The sequence below is a fragment of the Eulemur rufifrons genome, chromosome 7 (assembly GCF_041146395.1).
Source record: "Eulemur rufifrons isolate Redbay chromosome 7, OSU_ERuf_1, whole genome shotgun sequence".
Classification (NCBI taxonomy): domain Eukaryota; kingdom Metazoa; phylum Chordata; class Mammalia; order Primates; family Lemuridae; genus Eulemur; species Eulemur rufifrons.
The window spans coordinates 133,598,670-133,620,871 of record NC_090989.1 but is presented as its reverse complement, the minus strand read 5'-3'; the positions used below and the strand labels follow the sequence as shown (position 1 = coordinate 133,620,871).

The 22,202-nt window shown below is 37.0% G+C and overlaps 1 protein-coding gene across 2 annotated transcripts in view; it reads right to left on the bottom strand.

Annotated features, from left to right (window-relative positions):
- Window positions 1-22,202, bottom strand: part of RARB (retinoic acid receptor beta) — a 702,390-nt gene that overhangs the window by 312,198 nt on the left and 367,990 nt on the right. The window contains exon 2 of one of the 2 annotated variants that reach the window (XM_069475459.1): window positions 3,053-3,080. The exons of the other annotated variant lie outside the window; for it this stretch is intronic. Within the exon in view, the coding sequence (XP_069331560.1) occupies window positions 3,053-3,080 (28 nt within the window). The remainder of the gene's footprint in view (window positions 1-3,052; window positions 3,081-22,202) is intronic. 2 annotated transcript variants of the gene reach the window in all.

Genomic DNA, 22,202 nt, shown 5'->3' with positions numbered 1-22,202 from the left:
TATCCTCCCGTCCTGGTTTTACTCTCATAGACACAGAAATAAATCATAATTGCTTTTCCAGAGATCAACCCTTCCAGAATTTGAAGATAATTATTACATCTCCATGAGTGTCACCTCTTCTCCAGACTAAATGCCCTCTTCCTATGTGTTTTTTGGTGAAGTTGTTTGCAATTCTCTTTTCATTCTTATCTTATTCCTCCATGCTAGACATTTTCCATTTGGTCAACATTCCCCTTAAAATGTGCTACCCAGAATGGAACACACTACTCCAAGAGTGGTTCACCAGTACAATCTTTGATCTGCATTCAAGCATCAAATTAGGTTACCAAGCAGACTTACCACATTACTGAGTCATGCTGAACTTACCGTCAACCACCATGTAGGCTGCTGGTAAGCTCATTCCCTATTTCATTCAGGGGCAGATGTTTTTTAAATGTGAGTGCATAACTTCAAATTGATCAGCTTACATTTCTGTTGGTAAGATCTGATCCATTTTTCCAGAATGTCAAGAGCTTTTAGAAAAGCCCTTCTAGTTTTATGATGTTTTGGGTAAGGATGACAAGCAGGATGCCAATGTCCTCATCTAAGTTCTTGATAATGACGTTTAATGAGAAAAGGCTGAGACAGAACTCCATAAACTACTACTCAATACCTCTCAAAAACTGGCTGTATTTGTCGTCCTTTATCTCCATCCTTGAATATTCTTATTTTTTCCCACTCTTTAACATCTTTTGATTTTATATACAGGTTCATCAGAGAACTCTACATGCAGCCAAATTGGTTTCTTGGGTTTGCTTTATCTTTTCTGCTCCACTGATTATTCAGTCCAAATTTCATTTCTGACACCTGCCTATCCTTTTTGAGAGAAGACTATCCTTTGAGTTGTTGGTCATGAATTTCTACTTATGTTCACACAGATACTTATATTTACTCAAATACTGAAAAATTCTGAGGTCATGGTTTATGCCTGAGTATGAGCCACTGATTATGAGCACAATGTTTTGCTTTTTTCCAATGTGAATTTTAAAACAACACGGACACCCCTGAAAGGATCTTTCTTTAATTATTTTCTTTTTAATCCATTTAATTCATTTTAATTCATTTAATACCTCCTCAATGGTTTAGTAAGTTTCCTTCTTTGCTTTTCTGGCATTCTAGGAGATTATGTCAACAAGGGTGGAAGAACAAAGGTAAATGGATTTTCTAGAGGAAGCAACACGAGAAAAGACAGATAAGATAACAGCATGTCCTGTGGATTCATTTCTTTTCCTTTTTTTTTAAACCTATTTCAATAGATTTAGGGGGTATAAGTGTTTTTTGTTACATAGATGAAATGTATAGTGCTGAAGTCAGGTCTTTTAGTGTGCCCGTCACCAGAATAGTGTATGCTGTACCCAATAGGTAATTTTTGATCCCTCACTCCTTCTTAGACTCTTTATGTATGTAAACTTAGTTCATTTCTCTTACATAGATTGAAATTTTCTTAATGGTAAGAAGGCACCACATCTTTTCTGTGGAATATTGGTTCATTTGTTTCTATCATAGTGGAGTGGCAAGTATGCAATAGATGCTCATTGAATGTTTCTGAATAACAACTGTAATAGTTTGTTGTTTAAGTAGATGCAGACTTTCCTTCACTGGTTGAAGCGATTAAGATATTGGAGATTTGTTCCACGTGTAATATCAATGCTACATAGAAACATTGACAAACATATAGACATTTACCAGAGAGATCAAGAAAGAGTCACGAATAAATCTAAGTGTAGAAGGAAAAGTTTGCCTGTAAGCAATCTCACCAAAAAATCAGTAAAACTGTTGGAAATAACCATTACAAATATATTTTACATTAATAAATGTACATTAACAAATTAATAAATGCATTGACAAAAATGCACATGTTACTTGCCTATATCAAAAGTATATAAAAGTAATCATTTATTTTTTTTCAAAAGTTATACATTAAGAAAGACCAGGTTCCAGTTGTCTTTGGACTTTAACAGCTCAACTAATAAAAAAAAAAAACTACTGTATAAACCATTTTAATATGATACAATGTCTCTCCACAATCAAAATCTAAAATTATCTTTTTTTTTCCACCTATATTATTAGCACTTTGAGACCCCTATATGGCAAGTACTGACTTTTGTTCACCAAGATAAAGTATTAGCTTTTATTTTTTCACCTACAAGGTGCATAATGATTAAAGATTCTGGTTGCCAAGGGTGAAATGCTGCTTCAAACTCGAAGTTCAATTGTTTTGTGAATTTGTAATTGTACCCTTTCTGAGGGATGGGGAAGGCAGAGGAGGAAATTCACAAAAGTGACACAAAGCAGATAATAACAGAGCCTCATGACAAATTCATAATGATGTTCAAGGTGTGAGGGAAATTGTTTTCATCACAAAGAATGATCTCTGATCATCCACTGCTAGTCACTGCTGAGATGGCTGTAGATCTAAGGATCTACTCTTTGTGTTCCAAAAACAGATTAAGCACCCAGGTCCTGACCTCCAAAGAAAAATTCATATTTCTTTAGTACTGTGCCTATGAAGGCAGGGGGATGAATGTACAGGAGAACTAACTAGACAATCACCTGATGCTCATGCTAGTGACAGAAATCTGTGAGTGTGACCCCAAAGCCAAATCCCAGTTTAAACTAGTCAGCAAACTTGACCTCTTGGGCAATAGTGAGGGAAGCTCCCAGTGCAGACTGAGAGACAGCTACAGGATGCTAATATTTGTTGAGAATATACTAGTTATCAGGCATTATGCTGGATGGTCCTCAAAAATTCCATAGCAATTTAAGTAATGATTAATACACTCAAAGATGTAGAACACCAAACACGATAGAAACATGTAAGTTGCCCAGGGATATAAAGACAATTGGTGGCAGAGCCCAGAATCAAAGATAGTTTTATATCCTTCCAAATACCATCGCACTGTTTTCTGCTAATCCAACTTACTTTCTTGTATTCTACCTCCTGTGAGCCAGATCAGGCACCGGTACTTTTATGATGTGGCTCCCTGGCCACCCAAATTATCCAGCATCCTACTCTTCCCTCTCACAATAACCCCCAATGCCTTGCCTTGACTTAAAACATTTTTAAGCATGATTTCAAAAGCTCCCTTTTAGGTAATGCATTGAAGGAAAACTGTCAGAGGAGGAAAAACCAGTTGGCTGCTAAAATAGTGCCTCAATAATGACATCATTTTGGTGTGATTTCCATTATCATTGATCAGTTTCTCTGCTTTGCAAAAGCAGGAGTGGGATGCCATTAGTTCATTCACAGATGATCAGTCTCTAGGTGGTTAACTAAAGTTCACTCGACTTGTAAGAAATTGATTAGTAACACAGATATCCATTTACTAAGTTAAGTGGAAAAACTACTGCTCCAGAGATGTAAATCTTGTTCTTCACAGAATTGCTTCTCAATGTGGGGTAACAGAGAAATCACAAAAGAGAGGAAAAACCCCTGAAACCTATCAGGACTATGCAAATTTCTCTCCTTTGGATAATGCTCAGAAAACATGAATACTTTTTAAATGTTATAATCTTTTTTTCTGTGACTTATTAAATGTCTCATGATTTTGTGCCAATCAACTGAATGTGTCAACATTTTATTTCAGATATTTCACCCTATCTTCCTTAGAATGCACTATTGTAGCAATATGTTTCCAACTCTTCTCTTAGGTGGTTTGGTATGTATCAATTATGTTCCTCCATTATGTGTTGATTTTTCAATCTCAGAAGGAGACTTTTCCCTAATTTTGTAGCCAAATATTAGAATGTACCTTAAATGAACCCTTTATGCATTGATTTCATCGAAATGTTTTTATTCCTATTAGGATATAGTTCCCTACTGATATTCTAGCCCTTTTAGGTAACATGTTTGTATTTATTAGAGGTTTTCAAAAGACACTGTTTTAAGCCAAAGGTGTGGCTCTGAAAACATAAGCAATTTGAGGGAACATTGGGACTTGTAGGAAAGAAAAAATGTCTTTTAGTGACCTTCAAATAATATAACATTTATGGCCTTCTTGTCAACAACTCATACGTAAATGGATAAATAGATCATCTGTTGTGGTGCACTATAGGTTTTGACTATTAATATTATCCCAACCTGTTATAGTTCTTCTAGAAATTATTTTATTTTCTTCTTTCTTGATGTGTTTAGTCATCTATCCACTTTTCTCACCTATACTCCTTTATATTCCTTTTCATTACCTTTGAAAACTTATTATATTTCTATCCAGAGAATATATAAATTGTGTTTGGGGACCCTCCTATTGCATAAGGTGTCTGCTGCTCTAGAAAATCTAGTATGTCCCCATTTACTATTTCTTTAAATTATATCTTATAGATCCTTTGGGGTAAAGGGATGGCCAGATACAACCTGGAGTCTCTAAGTGTTTCAAAAGGAAATTAAGCCAAGTGAATAGGGTTTCCGAGAACAGTAAAACTTCCTTTCCAATACTGGCTAGCCGAACTATTTTCTTTAAGATAAGCAAAATACAGATGTAAGAGTCATTCCTCCTTTCCTCCAGGCTTTGATAGAAAATAAACAAAAGAATAAAAAACCAAATATGGATCAGAGTATAGTGCTATTTGTTTCTGTGCTTAGCTCTAGTAAAATTTGCTTTATGTATCTGGGAGCTCCTGGGTTGGGCACATATATATTATTATATGTTCTTGTTGAATCGCTTCCTTTACCATTACATAATGATCCTTTTTGTCTTTCTTTATCTTTGTTGACTTAAAGTCAATTTTATCTGATATGAGAATGGCAACAACTGCTCTTTTTTGATTTCCATTTGTGTGGAATATTTTCTCCATCTTTTCCTGTTGAGTCTGTGTGCGCCTTGCGATTTAGACTTGTTTCCTGAAGACAGCAGATACTTAGGTTGTGTTTTTTCATTCATTCAGTCAGGCTACGTCTTTTAAGAGAAGCATTCAGTCCATTAATGTTAATTGACAGCATTGACATGTGAGACGTTGGTCTGTTTATCCTGTTGAGTAGTCCCTTCCTGGTTTGTTTTACCTCTTGTTCTATTGTTTTATAAGAATTGTGAGTTTGGGTTTTTTTTTCTTAGGTGATGTGACACCAGTATAAAATCTATTGTGCTGATTTGTATATAATGCTGTCCTGAGTATTTCATGCAGGGCAGGTCTGGTCATGGCAAAGTTCTTCAGTGTTTGCTTGTCTGGAAAAGACTTAATTTCTCTGTTGACTGTGAAACTTTGTTTTTCAGTATACAAAATTCTAGGCTGGCAGTTGTTCTGTTTAAGTTGATTGAAGATGGGGCTCCAATCCCTCTGACTTGTAAGGTTTCCACTGAGAAGTCTGTAGTTAGCCCGATGTGTTTTCCTTTGTAGGTTATTTGATGCTTTCTTCTTGCTGCCTGTTGAATTTTCTCCTTCATTTTGACTTTGGCCAGGTTGATTATTATGTATCTTGGAGATGACCTATTTGCTATAAATCTTCCTAGTATTCAATGTCCATCTTTATCTGTATGTCTGAATTTCTGGCAATACCAGGGAAGTTTTCCTCAATAATTTCATCAACTGGGTTTTTGATGCCTTTTCTTCTTCTTCTTCAGGGATACCTATAATTCGAAAGTTAGTTCACTTCACATAATCCCATATCTCTCTCAGTGATTGCTTGAGCTTTTTTAGACAATTCTCTGTCTCTTTGAATGACTGGATTATCTAGAGAACCTTGTCTTCGAACTCTGAGATTCTTTTTTCTCCTTGGTTTAGCCTGTTTTTAAAAGTTTCATGCTGTGTTTTGAAATTCCCTAAGTGACTCTTTCATTTTTTTTAAGTTGTATTTTATCCTTTCTTATGTTGTCTAGCTCTCTAGTGACTTTTTCATTTTTTTTCATTGATTTCCTGAAAAATTTTTTTGGCTTCTTTTTGTTGATTTTCAACTTTCTCTTCAATTCCATTGATCTTATTTACCATCCATATTCTGAATTCCATTTCTGTCATTTTGGCAATTTCCTTGTGGGTGGAGTCTACTACTGTAGCTCCATTGTGTTCCCTTGAGGGTGTCAAACTATTTTATTTTTTCATGTTACCAGGATTCTTTTGCTGGTTTCTTCTCACATGGCTCCTCTCCTCTTGGCTCCGAGTTAATAGGAATGTAGAGCACCTGTTCTCCTTTGCTGGGGACTCTCTCTAACCAAGTCCATGAATGATGGCTGCTCAGGGCTGGGGGTCCTGAGTGGAGTGTGGGACCTCAGGGAAGTTCTGCCAGCCCAGTAGGAGTGGTGGGGACTCTGTGGTGGGGTCTCAGTATCCAGGCTCAAGTCTGGAGTCATAGCCCCTGTGGGGACCCTGGAGCTACCAAAGCAGAGCCTTGGACTCAGGCACAGTGAGAGCTTCAGAGCTGGCTCTGGGGTTTTCAGGGGCAGAGTTACCCATATGGGGGGCTGTTGCACCAGCATGGAGACTGCCGATTCCCCGTCACACAGGCAGTGGTTTCTCTGAGAGGCCCAGGTTCTGTGTAGGCTGACAGGAGCTGCTGGTTGGCCAAGGTTCTCCCCCCACACCTAGGACCCACTGAGGCTGTCACCCTAGGTTCCCAAGTGGTGCTTGTGGTGTCTGGGGCTCCTCCTCTGTTCAGCTCCCATGTTGGGGAGGAGTTGTGCTCAGCTCCCAGTCACAGGGCATGACACAGGGGAGCGTCTTTTCCCTTCCTGGCCTGGCAGAGTTCATGCAAAGGCTACTGCTGGAAGGCTGGGTCCAGAGTGCACCTGGCTCCATGTGTCAGAATGATCAGGATAGCGTCGGTTGCAGAAACCTGGGATTAGCAGGTGCCAGATCTCTGCTGCACCTGCTCTCTGGTGAAATGTCTCTCCAAAGACTCTGAGTAGCTTCCCCATCAGCCCAGAGGTCTGCAGTGGAAGAGGGAGACCCCTCGCAGACTGAGCTGCCTGTAAGTTTTGTTTCTCTCCTAAAAAGCAGTGTTCCCTCAGGTTGCTTCTATCCTGCTGTCTTCACCTCTTCCCAGCAGTGTGAATTGCACTGGGACCCCCACCTTAATCTCTGAGATGGTGGGTGGTGCTTGTGAGTAAGAATCAGCTACGCCCTGTTTGACTGAGCTGGTAGCTGCTGTAATGAACTATAAAGTTGTTCTCCCTGTCAGTGGTTGATGCTTATAGAAAGAGCCAACTGCAGAGATGTCCCTTTGTGCCTGTAATAAGCTCTAGTCCCTCAGGAGTACTTGATTGTCCCAGGCTTTGGGAGGGGCCCTATAGCTCCCAGGGGGTTGCTTGATCTCCACCACAGCAGAGGTGGGTAGAGGAGCGAGGATGGTTGTGGTTATGCTGTGCAAGCCTGGAAGGCTTTGCAAAGCCTCCACAGGGGTCAGAGGTTATTTTCCCAGCCACTAGGGGGAGCCGCTGGGAGGAGGGTCAGGCAGTCACTCCAAACTGGGATGACTGCTCATTAGAAAGGGGTCATAATTTTCTGACTGGCTGTTGGGAGTGAGCTCTGCCCCTCTTGCATTATCCCTGCCCTCCAGTGTCTAGGTGCAAACGGGAGCATGATGCCCCGTACTCAGTTGCTATGGTGCCACAGCTGGGATCTTCTCCACCTGGGGACCTGCCCTAGTCCTGACAGTGAACCTTTGAGTCTCAGCAAGGTTCCAAGGTGGTTTTCCCAGCTGCCAGGGAAAGCCTCTGGGAGGTGGGTCAAGGCAGACTCTCCAAACCAGGAAGGCTGCTCATGAGGAGGGGCTGCAATTCCCCGACTGGCTGTTGGGACTTACCTCCAGCCCTCTGATGTTACCCCTTTCCTCCAATGTCCAGTTGCAAATGGGTGCCTGAACCTGCCGCACTTGGTCGCTATAGCACTGCAGGCTGAGATCTTTCCCACTGGAGGATCTGCCCTATTCCTCCAGAATGGCTTTCCTGGGGGAGGGATTGGGTGCTCCCCCAGATTGCTGCATCTTGGACCCTCACTGTATTCTCCTGTCAGTTCTGCCCACATGGGCTCCTTCGCCTCCCGAGTCTGGCTCCCAAATCTCCCATGTCCCCTAGCAACCCACTCAAGTCCTGGGGGAACAGGATGCACCTGTGTGTCTGATCCACTGGCATGTGTCTCCAGGAAATGCCAGCAGGCAGGGAGCTCTCAGATCGGGCACCCCAGGTCCACTGCAGGTCCTCAAGGGGAAAGGCGTGGGCCCAACTCTCTGTGGAAACTTCAGACTGGAGGACATGCCAGCTGGGGACCGGCCAAATTCTCTGCTCAAACTGCTCTCCTATTGCAGTGGACCAGAGAGGGGCTGAGGAGCATAATTCTGAATGGAAGAAAGCCAGCTCTCCCAGCCTCTTGGGTCACTCTCCTTGGAGGAGAACCTTGCATGGTATGGCCTACCTCTGGGATCATGCAAGTTCTCCTCACAATTCCATGGCTGCCACAGTGCTTGGGCTCATGGGGGTGGAAAAGCTTCCAGGTATTAATAACTGGCTAGCCTGATGATCACTGAAGGAACGTGGGAAAGAGAAAGTGATCTCCTCTTACCCCTTCGGCTGGGCTCCGAGCTGCTCTGGGTTTGATCCTTGCTGCTATGTTTTTTGTTCCTTTTCCTCTTCCTACCCTGCTTCGCAATTTTCCTTTGTGAGGTCCCTGGCAGGCTCTGGTACTCTTCTTCCTCTGACCCATACCTGAGCTGTGTCCTCCCTCCCCTCTCCTTTATCTGTAACCATTCCTTTCCTCTGGGATGGTCCAGTAAGCGACATCTCTGGTAGCCATCTAGCCCCTTTCTCGGGGTCTCTTTTTAGAAGGATGAAATGTTCTGGAATCAGACAGTGGTGATGATTGTACAACTCTGAAGGAACTAAAACCCACTGAATTGTGCACTTTAAAATGGTGAACTTTAAGATATGAAAATTCAATAAAGCCATTACTTAAGGAAAAAGAATATATCTGAGTTTCTGACCAAAAGTTTGTACATTGTATTTTTGAAGGATGATTTTTAAACAAAGATTACCAGCCCACATAAAACAAAGAACTGTTTAAGGTATATATTTTTATCTTCTGTATGATATAGCAAAATGTCATATGAAATTTGGAATATTAAAGTGCAAAGAGAAAAATTAATGACAAAAGTTATGAAATAGAAAAAAGTAGGACATTTATTAACAGAATATTCTGGTTACTATAATATCATTTGTAATGCTGTTTTGGAAGGCCACCCTAAGGGATTGTCTAATAGATGCCACCAACTTATTATGAGATCACCTTGGTTCTTTAGTAACCAAATTTTCTAAATGGATTAGCTAAAGTATATTGAATATTATACTATATAGAATCTCTCTGTTGTGAAGTATTAATGCAGGAAAGCTTTTAACTGTTAAAAAAATCTTTTCAGATAAGAAGACCTTTATTAGGTGAAAAGATAGCAATTATGATAATAGCATAAGATATTCTCTTTCAAGCAATACCAAAAGCACAGAGAAATATCAAACATGGAAAGTGCACAGTCTGAGTGGCTCAATAATGGGAGACCTATATGTACAGTTAGGTGGAGACATAGGATAATAAAGCGAACAATTATCAGAATAATGTTATTCTTAAAATTTGGGGGGTTTTAAATGAGTATTGTAATATTTGAAAACATATTAACCATAAAAAATGATGCAAGATCTTACAGATAAATAACAACACCTAAACTGAAAACAGGTCCTAGCACTCTTTGTAAAATGTGTTGCATAAGAAGATCCACTGTATTTTTTATACTCTCTACCAAACACCAAATTCAATGCTCAATAATTGAAATAGCAGCAAAAATGTACTGATATAAAATTTAGAATTTATTTTCCCGTTCAGTTTTTGATCCAGCAATCCCATTATTGGGCATCTACCCAGAAGAACAAAAGTCATTCTATAAAAAAGACACCTGCACCCGAATGTTTATAGCAGCACAATTCACAATCGCAAAGATGTGGAAGTAACCCAAATGCCCATCGATTCATGAATGGATTAGCAAAATATGGTATATGTATACCATGCAATATTACTCAGCTATTAGAAATAATGGCGATATGGCATCTCTTTGGTTCTCCTGGAGAGAGCTGGAACCCATTCTATTAAGTGAAGTATCCCAAGAACGGAAAAATAAGCACCACATGTACTCACCAGCAAACTGGTTTCCCTGAGTGCACATTTGGGATTAACACCAATTGGGTATCAGACAGAGGTCGGGGCTGGGTGGAAGAGATAGGTGCATACCTACTTGATGAGTGCGATGCGCACTGCCTGGGGAATGGACACGCTTGAAGTTCTGACTGGGGGGGATGGGGTGGGGGGAGGGGAGGGGTGCACACCTACATGATGAGAGTGATGTGCACTGTCTAGGGAATGGACACAATTGAAGCTCAGACTCGGGGGGATGGGGAGGCATGGGCAATGTATATAGCCTGATCTTTTGTACCCCCATAATGAGCTGAAAAACAAACAAAAGAAAAAACAATCAAAGAAAGATTAAAAAAATAAAGATCTATATACCCCTAAAAAAAAAAAAGAATTTATTTTCCATACATATCACATATGTATGTATTAATAGTTTGGAGCACCAGAACTTTCACATGTATTAAAGTACACAGTGAGGGGGGGAGAATTCCCCTTCTTGTTCCTCTTATTCTTTTCTTTCCTTCCTCCTCCATTAGCTACCATGCTCCCTTCCTTCCTTTTCTTTTTTATTAAAAGGAAAAAGAGAAAAAGATAAGTACCACTTATACCTTGTTCATGGTTTCTGTTTTGGTATTCAAGACTATTTAGAAGAGGACTTCTCAGTCTTTAGAAGGTCAGCAGAGTGGATATTTGGCCACAGTTATGTAAAGTAACACATTATTCATCTATTATTTTGAGATAATAAACAGGATATCATCACCTTTGAAATTATCTGGAATTGTTGAGTAAAATTCAGCAGGTGCCTACTTCTCCACCACATCTATTGTTTTTGTTTACTGCTCTAATTCTAGCAATTAGCATTAATATTTGTTGAGTGAGTATAGCAGGGCATATCGCTGTATTTATAAGGTCATTCATTCATACAATGCTATATAACTATTAATATATCACAAATATATCATAAATATGAAGGATATTTCAGAGGAATACACAAAGACTATATCTAGAAAGACCAAAGAAGGCAGAGTTAAAACTAAGATTACCTGAAATAATTCACATGTACTCCTTTTTCAGGCTATGTAGACTTGAGGTTGAAAATCTTATGAAATATCTAGAGATGTTTGATTTATACAACCCCAGAGTTGATTTTAAGTAGAAAAAACAGAGAAGATGAAAGTCTGTAGTGTTTGGATAAATATTGGAGTAATATGTAGCATTGTTCATTCACAGATACAAGTACTATGGAGAAAATTACGAGATTTCCATTTATATTTTAGTGCACAAGAAGTGAATCATAGTCAAAGGAAGGGCTTTATAAAAGGCTTTCCATCCTGTGTAGTGTGTGTGTACTACACGTGTGTGTCTTCATTCTGCCCCCTTACCTCGTAATCTTACCCAAGAGCTATAATAAATAATAGAAAAGTGGTTAACCACATGAAACAGTGGACTTGCTTATTACAGCTATGGAATGTTTTGTCTGTGATTTGACTAAGTAAAGGGTAGTTGAAGTTCTGTTACAGACACAGAAGTAAAGGGTAGTTGAAGTTCAACTGTAATGATGACTGAACACCCTTCACCTTTGCTGGAACTCTGAAAATACCTTCGGTCTCTTTTCAGTGAGGAGAAAGATGCTTTCTTTTCAATAGTCCAGTATTCTAACTCACCTCAAATGTCTCCAAACTTTTGAATCTACTATCATTCTAATCCCAACTTCCAGAAGCTTCTCTGGTCTTCTGAGTAAAATTTTGCTTATAATATTTGATAACAAGAACTTGTAGTACTGACCAAGATGTAATAAGTCCACTCCAGACTCTCTCTCTGCATATTGCGGCCAAAGAGTCCAGACAGAATTAAAAAACACAACTATCTGAGGATTCTGAAAAGTAAACAACTGCAGGAAGAGTATGAGGAAAGTCAGAACTTGTAGAATGACCAGTCCCACTAAGTTTTCTGGTTAATTGAGGATAATTCTGGTGGCCTGAGCTGTAGAACAAGGTGGTGGTATGGGCAGCAGGAACTCTGAGAGGAACCTCTATTTCTTTTGTTGCTTTATCTCAAAGGCAGATGTAGACACTCAGAAATGTGTAAGAGTTTAAGGGCAGAAACCCAAGTTTCTGGTCAGAGGAACCAGGAAAAGAGAACCCTTTGGGACCAGAGAATATGAGAAAATCCCAGGGAGGAGAGGTTTAGAGAAGGGGATTCCCTAACTCTGTATTATAAACTGAAACAAGTCCCATGCTTGCCGCCAAACCATGCACGCATAGAATAAACTCAAAGAAAGACAGACAAAATGCAGATAACAGCAGAATAGAATGAGATTGAAAGCAGAAAATTGACAGAGAAAAATTAATGAAAACAAAAGCTGGTTCTTTGAAAAGATCAATAAAACCATTAAGCATTTAGCCAGACTGGCCAACAAAAAAAAAAAAGAGGAGACACAGATTACTATTATTAAGACTAAAAGAGGTGATATCACTACAGATTCTACAGGCCCATAATTTGATAACTTAGATGAGGTGGACTAATTCCTTTAAAGACACAAACTAACAAAACTCACTAAAGAAATATATAACCTGAATAATCTGTATACGTTAAAGAAATTGAATTCATAGTTAAAAAGCCTTCAGCAAAGAAAACTCCAAATCTAGATGATTTCCCTGGTAAATTCTAGCAAATATTTAAGAAAGAAATAATAGCAAATCTAAACAATCTCTTTCATAAAATACAAGAGAAAGTAGTATTTCCCAATTCTATTCATGAAGCCAGCATTACCCTGATAGCAAAACTAGACAGTGATATTACAAGAAAACTACAGACCAATATTCCTCATAAACAGCCTTCAAAAAATGTTAGCAAATTGAATGTAGAAAAATATAAAAAGAACAAACTGGAGCTTATTCTGGGGACACAAGGCTGGATCAACATTCAAAAATCAATTAAGTTAATCATGGTATCAACAGATTAAGGAAGAAGAAAAACAACCGTATAACTCTCTCAATAGATACAGAAAAAACATTACACGAAATTCAACATCCATTCATGATAAAAAAATAAAAAAAACTCTTGGCAAACCAGGAATAAAAATAAATGCTCTTAACCAAATTAAGCACATCTACAATAAGAACAATGACCACCTCATAGCTTATATTGTAGGGTGAAAGACTGAATGTTTTTCTAACATCAGAAACAGAACAAGTATGTCTGTTCTCATTACTCTTATTAAACATTATTCTCAAATTTTTAGCCATGAACTAAAAGCAAGTAAAAGAAATAAAAGGCATACACATTAGAAGGGAAGACATAAAACTGTTTCTATTCACATAAGAGATAATTGTCTGCATGGAAAATTCCAAGGAATTTATAAACACACACACACCTCTTAGAACTAATAAGTGATATTAGCAAGACTGCAGGATATAAGGTCAATATACAAAAAAAAAATCAATCGTATTCCTATACAGATGCTCTTGGACTTATGATGGAGTTATATCCTGAAAAAAACCACGGTAAGTTGAAAATGTATTTAATACACCTAACCTATCCAACATCATAGCTTAGCCATGTCCACCTTAAATGTGCTCACAACACTTACAGTAACTTACAATTGGGCAAAATCATCTAATATAAAGCTTATTTTATAACAAAATATTGAATATCTCATGTAATTATTGAATACTATACTAAAAGTGGAAATCAGAATGGTTATATGGGTACCCAATGTACAGTTTCTACTCAATGTACATTACATTTGTAACATTGCAAAGTGAAAAAAATTGTAAGTTGTGGTCCGTTTGTATATCAGCAATGCACAATTGGAAATCAAAATTTTTAAAAGTACCAATTATAATAGCATTAATAAATACACTTAAATATAAATATAAAAAATTCATGGGCAGGATGTGTATGATGAAAATCATAAAACATTGGTAAAAGATATAAAATAAAACCTAAATAAATGAAGAGATATACTAAACTCATGGATTATAAGTCTTGATATTGTCAAAATGCCAATTCTGCCCATAAGAGTCTACAGACTCAATGCAATCACATTCAGAATCAGGTTGTAGACATCAACAAGTTAACACTTACATGAAAAGTCAAAGGAAATGAAGTTGCGAAACAATTCTGAAGAATAAAATTGGAGCAACCATACTATTTGATTTCAAGACTTATAATAAACTATAGCAATAAACACAGTATAGTATCAGTTAAACATATAGACCAATGGAACAGAATAGAGAGTCCAGAAATAGATCCACACAATATGGTCAATTAATTTTTTACAAAGGAGTAAAGGCAGTTTAGTGAAAAATTGATAGTTTTTCCACAAATGTTCCTTGGAAAATTTGACATATAGATGCAAAAAAAAAAAAGAGAGAGAGTTTCAAACAATACCATACAGACCTAAATGTTAAATATAAAACCATATTATTTTTAGAAGAAAATATAGAAGAAAATCTTTGTGACTTTTGTTGGGCAATGATATCTTAGATATGATACCAAAAGAAAAAAAATGATAAATTGAACTTCATCAAAATTAGGGACTTTTGCTCTATGAAAGACACTGTCAAGAGAATGAACAAAACCACCACAAATTAGAAAGAAATATTTTCAAATCTCCAAAATGTCATATAGACAGATTGTATAAAGAACCCTTAAAATTCAATAAGAAAGCAAGTAAAAATATAAAATTTAATATAAAAATTTATAAAAGTTTTGAACTTTTCAAAGAAGGCATGTTCAATTTTATCAGTCATTCAAGAAATGCAGATTTAAACTGAAATGAGATACCACTGCATATTAGAATGGTTAATAACAAAAATAAAAGACATTACCCAAGCACTGGCAAAACACAGATCAACCACAACTTTTACATATTTGTAGTTATTGATATAGCTTAACTTCTCAAAGTCACAATCCAAAAGGTCTCAGGGAACTGATTGCTGTCTAACAGAGAATTGCTTGGCTTTGAGAAAGTTAAACTAAAGATCTACAAGGATTTGTGGGTTTAACTTGAGATAGCTGGAGAAGACAGTAATTAAAGGTACCTTGACTTGGTGCTTCTAAACAGGAAAGATCAGTGTGGTTATAAGGTTATAAGGAAAATAAGCTAACTTTAAATAAGGTAAAAACACTTCTATTTTCTGAAAAAAACAGGCATTGGTTTGCTAGCCTGTGTCTAGATAAAACTTTTCAGAAGTATATTTAATTTCAAAGGGTTTTTTTGAATAACCCTTAAAATGTTAAGAGCGAAGTATAAATTTGTTCTTGGTTACTTGGTGTGAAATATTTGTTTGCTTGTTAGTTTGTTTTAAGGAGGGGAGACTCCCAGCAGCTCAGAGCCAATGAGACACACTTATAAGGCACATTATTTATTTTGTTTAAGATTTTCTTATTTTCACAAGATTTTAAGATCAGAGGGATTTTAGAGATATCATAGTTCTTGTTCAGTGTATTGGTTATCTATTGCTGCATAACAGGAAAAAAAATGAATCTTATAAAAGACCAACTCAAGCTGTGTTGTCCAATATGGTAGTCCTGTGTGAGCTACTTAAACGTAAAATTGAATAAAATTAATAACTGGGCTTCTCAGTCACATTACCTACATTATTGAGCACATGTATGCAATAGCTACACGTGGCTAGTGGCTGCCACGTTGGACAGCACTGTAGCAGTGGAGCATAAAGACAAAACTGTGAGCCCTGCAGTTTGGAAGAATGTAGTTTTCATTCTGACTCTATGACCCTGGATAAATCTCAGCTTTCTATAAACTAATGAAAGAATACTTTCTATCTGAGAAGATTAAACCAGATGATGTGTGCAACAAGCCTATCAGTGTGCTTGACACATTGTACATACTAAATAGATATTAACTATAATGATAATTATTGTTAGAAACTGACCACTGGGCAAATATAAACTACCTGAAATAATTTAGCTTTATTTTGAAATAGTTTACTCCAAGACTGAGCAACAATTTCTGTTGGTGAATAGAATATTATTTTTTGTTTCTTCCTGTCACTCTATCTCCCTGAGATTTGGAGACTGGTGGGAGAAAGGGAAAGTGCCCCATTTTTATTTATAATTCCATGAGAGGGGGAAGGACAGCTTGACCACTAACCCACTTAATTTCCTACGAATCTGTGGGTTCTCAGTGTGTAACAAGCCATGAAATATATTAGGAGCAAGAGATATGTTAGGTTTTAGGGAAAAAAATGCCATAATCTTGCAGTCCTTGATAATTATAAAACCATTCTCCAAATAATTATTAAGAAATAAAATTATCTGGAATAGAGTATGTTTGTACATAAAAGAGAACAGTGGAAGGCACAGAGAAAACAGAAGCGGGATCTTATTAAAACTTCAAGATAAGCATACTTCATTCATTATTTATTTTTACTTCTTTGGTGTCACTAGGCACCATCATTCATAATATATTTACTCAAAATCCTTCTCTTCTCTAGAAATATATTTAACAATACAAGTCTTTGATAATCTCCAAAGCTATAGTACACTTCATTACAGAGTATACTTAAAGAGAGGATGAGCTTCAGTTGGGGTGACCTGTCACACCCAGCTCATCCATTACATCTCTTGTCACAACTGTTTACTTTTTCACACTGTGCTGAAGCCATTAAGAAGGAACACGAAGGTAGGATTGGCTACATGCTGTTCTCCTCTTGACCTGCCAAGAAATTAATCTTGAATGCTCAATTTAATGCTTTCTAACAACGGCTGCTGGAGGGGAGAAAGAGTCTGTTGCATTATAGAAAAAAAAAAAAAAAGATCACCCATTTAAAGCATAGAACTTAATTTCACTGACATACAACCCATCACTTTATCTTTGATAGGGAAAAAGTAGCAAAAGGTCTGCACATCTTTATACCACCATACAATATAGCCAGTGATCACTGAGGTAGAAATGCTTACTTATATAATAAGCTGGACAAAAATCAATAAAAGATTCCAATTTGTAACAGTAATTGCAAATGCTGGTAGTTTATATGGAGAAGCATAATTTACTACCATCAATTTGAGAAAAAAACTTTCAAAAACATTTTTGTATTTATCAAGTTCAATTTAGGAATCTTTGTATTTTTGTACACCTTCAAGAAGTCACAAGAAATTCAAATAGTAAAAGATAATGAAGTAATACTATGTATATTCTCTTTCCTGAAATTCATAGAAATGAACAAAAGGAATAAAATATAGGGTAGAAAATATAATCTATAATTAAACTAGAAAACAATCACTAATCATGGACTAAAAAGACAGTTTGCCTGAGACATCGACATTTGTTCCAAATTGAGTTTTAAAAAACTCAATGTCAATAAATCTTTGCAAACTTCTCTAGCAGGATATAGATCTTTCTGAAGGTGAGTGAGTAGGCCCTGAGAGACCCAGACAATAGTCCATTCCTTAGAAGAGTGAGGACTGAGTTAGTGGATAGGACATCAGAGACAAAGAAACATCCTTACAGAATTTTTGCTCCTTGCAACCTGGAGACACTTATTAGAGTGGAGGTGAAACAGAAAAAAACTAGAGGAAAAAAAGAAGAGAAACAAATAACAACTTGGTGAACAATCTTCACTAGGAGTCACCCCAACCACTGCTTTAGTGATTTGCTCTCCCAGAAGAGAACATTCTTCTAGAGCATAAAGTACATTAGTGAGGGAGTATCTATACTACTTTCAACTTACTCCATGCATGGGTGCTGCTACTTAAACTAGTGGTGAGCAAACAGAAAGTCACACATAGATGACTTGTGCTCAGCAAAGACCAAACATGGTACCTGCACGTAGTTACCATTATACTGCCTGGTCTCCCACCAAAAAAAGTCAAAAGGGAATATAAAAGGCAATAAATACTTTTCAGGGGATTGGAAATGAAGGAGATTACAGACAAATATTCCTCTATACTCTTAAAAAATGGAAAGAAACATGGAATCTTCAGTAGGCTTGGAAAACATCAAAGAATCAATAGAGGAGATACAAGAAGAGATGAAATAATTAAAGAGATGAAAGGCACTGTGACCATGCTTAGAAAACAGATTAAAGAAAGCCATAAAATCATCACTGACGTCATATTAGAAACAGAAGTACAATGTATACTACTAAAAATAGAGGCAGTGACAAGGAGGACAAGCATGAAAAAATAACAAGTGCAAAGGAAAACTAAAATTAATGGAAGTGAGACTAGATATGGCAAACAAAGAGTAGAGTATCTTTAAAATAGAGAAATGGACAAATGAACAACCAAAAAAACTAAACCAAAAAACTCTCAAAGGCACAAACAAGAAAAATTTCCTATGAAAAAGGAAGTCTGGCATTATATTAAGTGAAACGAACCAAGCACGGAAAGACAAATCTCACATATTCTCACTCATATGTGGAAGCTAAATGTTAGAAACAACTGATGTCATGGAGACAGTAGAGTGATGGTTAGCAGAGGCTGGGAAGGCGGATACAGTGTGGGTGGTTAGTGAGTGCAAAAATATAGTTAGTTAGATAGAATGAACAATATTTGATAGCATAACAAAGTGACTATAAGCAATAGTAAGTTAGGGCATACTTTAAAATAATTAAAAGGGTAGAATTGGAATGTTCCTAACACAAAGAAATAATAAGTGCCTGAGGTGATGGATACCCCAAATACCCTGATTTGATTAATTCACATTGTATGCCTGTATCAAAACATCACATGTACTCCATAAAAATATACAACTATTATGTACCCATAATAAATAAAAATTAAAAAAAAAATAAAAAGGAAGTTCTGTCTCTGTGGATCCAAATGACATAGCAGTTTTCCATAAAAGGTAGTTACAGACTAATCAGTAGAATGATATATTCTGGTGAAGTTTTTGAAATGTAGGGATAGAGAAAGAAATCTGAGGGTAATGAAACAAAAAGTATTAAATCGCTTACAAGATATAAAAATCAGGCTGGCCTTAGACTTCCCTTTAGCAACACTGACTCCCAGAAGACATGAAAGCAATGTCTACTGATTTTTAGTGGAAAAACAAAACTAGTATATCCAGCCTGGGGTTTAGTCACTTTTAAAGATAGAAAAAAAGTCATTCTAAACCAGTGAATACTTGGTAAAACCTGACTGATAATGGAATCCAGCCCATCAAGAAATGAATGAAGAAGATACATAACTCAGCAAGAAGAAAGTGCAAGATGAAAGGATGGTCAGGCTGGGCTTGGTGGCTTATGCCTGTAATCCTAGCACTCTGGGAGGCCAAGGCGGGCAGATCATTTGGGCTCAGGAGTTTGAGACCAGCCTGAGCAAGAGCGAGACCACGTCTCAACTAAAAAAATAGAAAGAAATTATTTGGACAACTAAAAATATATATAGAAAATATTAGCTGGGCATGGTGGAACATGCCTGTAGTCCCAGCTACTGGGGAGGCTGAGGCAGTAGGATTGCTTGAGGCCAGGAGTTTGAGGTTGCTGTGAGCTAGGCTGACGCCATGGCACTCTAGCCTGGGCACATGTACTCACCAGCAAATTGGTTTCCCTGATCATCACCTAAGTGCACCTTTTGGAATAACACCAATTGGGTTTCAGACAGATGTAGGGGGTGGGGCTAGGGGATAGGTGTATAACTACATGATGAATGCGATACGCACTGTCTGGGGAATGGACACACTTGAAGCTCTGACTTGGGGGGGCATGGGCAATATACATAACCTGAACTTTTGTATCCCCATAATAAGCTGAAATAAAAAAAAAAAAAAAAGGATGGTCAGTGAGACTTCATTGTCCCATCTAAATTGAGATGAAACTTAATGGTAAACTATTAATGATATGGGAATTATGATTATAAAATATAAATTCTATAAATGTTCATAATGCCAGTCTAATAATACAGCAAACATAATGTGGTTGTGAGAAGAATGGGAAGAAATGTAAGTTAGCCACCGTCTTTATGCTCCACAGCAAGCTGTCAATGATTACTTTCTAAAGGTATCTCTGTATGCCAACATGCGAAATATCTATTATTATGAGAGATGAAAAAAATAGTTACTGAAATATACAGGTACTATAATCCTAATTGTGAATTTTTGGTGGGTGGGGGAATAGGATTGGCAATAAATGAGACCTGTTAACACTGATGAACAGTATAAAATTTCTGTAGTGCTTCTACAATTAATATCAAATAGATTCCCCATTTGAATGGATAAATGCATGTACCATGCTTAGCCAAAAGAACAAGCTGATGATTTATTTTATTGTATAACTTATTCTCTTGTAAACATTTCCTTTATTTCAACTCAAGTTAAAATATTTGTGCTTTTATTGATTTCTCTCAAGTTTTTAAAATTTTTCAGCACAGTTGCAGCAGACATATTTACCTCATCAGTGAGCCCATCAACCTACCGTCTGTTAAATGGCAAACATGCTCTCTCAGACCTGAGGTCTCCTAAGTAACTTCTTTACAGTGTCTAACCTTCCACTTCTAGAATAGCAGACTAAAAACTTGAAATACTAAGTAAATGGGCTGACCAAGGAAAGCAAAGCATCTAATTAAATAAATCAACAGTAATCATGCTAAGCTTAAATATTGCTGGCTATCATATAACTGGTCTCTCATGGTGTGATGTTCTGAATTCTGAGAAAGACCACAGTAAGCCTTCCCTAGTTGCAGTTAGGGATAACTGTGGGTAGTTCCAGAGTCCCTGTGTTCAGCTCTCTTGAACCTGTCACATCTTGATCTGTGTTTAGTGTGGCTGCTTGTGTTTGATTCACAGAGCAGCCAATAGGAAAGAACATGGAGTTTGGGAGAACCTGCCAGAAAAGTGAAGGGAGATACAATTTTTGATTGAGTGCCTACCGGCAATTCAGACAGCAGCCAACCTGCTTGAAGACAAGTTGAATGTAAAATCAAATTCCTGTCCCTCAGCAGATGTATTTGTTCGCCTGTCATATATGTGGTATAGATTAGACTAAGACGTTAAGATTGGCAGATTGGCAGGTTTTATTCTGAAAAAATAGGAAAACTTGTTTAGCAAGCTCTACAAAATGCTTGAGAAATTCATCATAGAGCTGATTTTAAGTCCCCTTTCAAAAGAGACTGGCCATAGTACTTTTTTTCCTAAGAGAAATATTGCAGTGGGGCTATTTGGAGGTAAAACTAAATTTTCTTGGAGTCAGATCAAGTTCACTGCTATCTTAAAATAACTAATCTAGCTTCATTGTTTGTTTAATAAAGGTTCTTGTAATACCTACTAAAATAAACTTTGATATTGTAATAGAAGTGCCCCATTTTATAGGGTAAACATGAAGTCTAATTGAAGAAATTTGCAACTGATTAACCAAGTGAATAATAAAAATGCAACATTTTAAAAAATCTAATGGCACATCTTTTAGAAAAGTAGATACTCCTTCCCTTGTGCATCCTGCAAAATTGAATTTTTACATGGGCAGTTTACCTAAAAAGGCTATAGTTATCTTTACCAATTATAGTTATCCATGAATATTTAAGTTACCAGAGATTTAGCAATTACTTTGATCATGTATCTATTTTCTGAGTTTAAGAGTAATAAATGCATCCTTATTTGGAAGATGACCAAAGTTTACAACACAAAAATCTGTAAGGAGTGCTAGGTTGTTGGGTGAGTTGACAAAGGTTGTTCAAATCTAACTTCCTTTTTAAGGGTCCAGTCAAAGATATTATCATGCTACTGAAGCAAATTAAAATAACCTACTGGTCAGAAAGGACTATTGTCAACATTGGTGTTGATTATTTCCATCACAAGTATGAGTGTATAAATGAGGTGTAGCTATATGTCTATATCATCTATAACGTCTATCTGCCATGTTGCACATAAAATTCTTTCTTACTTTTAACATTATATCATAAAATCTAGGTCAAGTCATGACATTTTGTTCTATCGGTATCCTATTTTGAGAAACTTTAACATTTTTATTATGGCATATTAATTATTGAGAATTTAAGGATTCCAGAAAGTATAGGATCTTATACTGATGCTGAGTTCCATCTATTAAGCTGTTGAAATATGGTCAAAGTCATTTTGACCTACTGATGCATATCTCCCC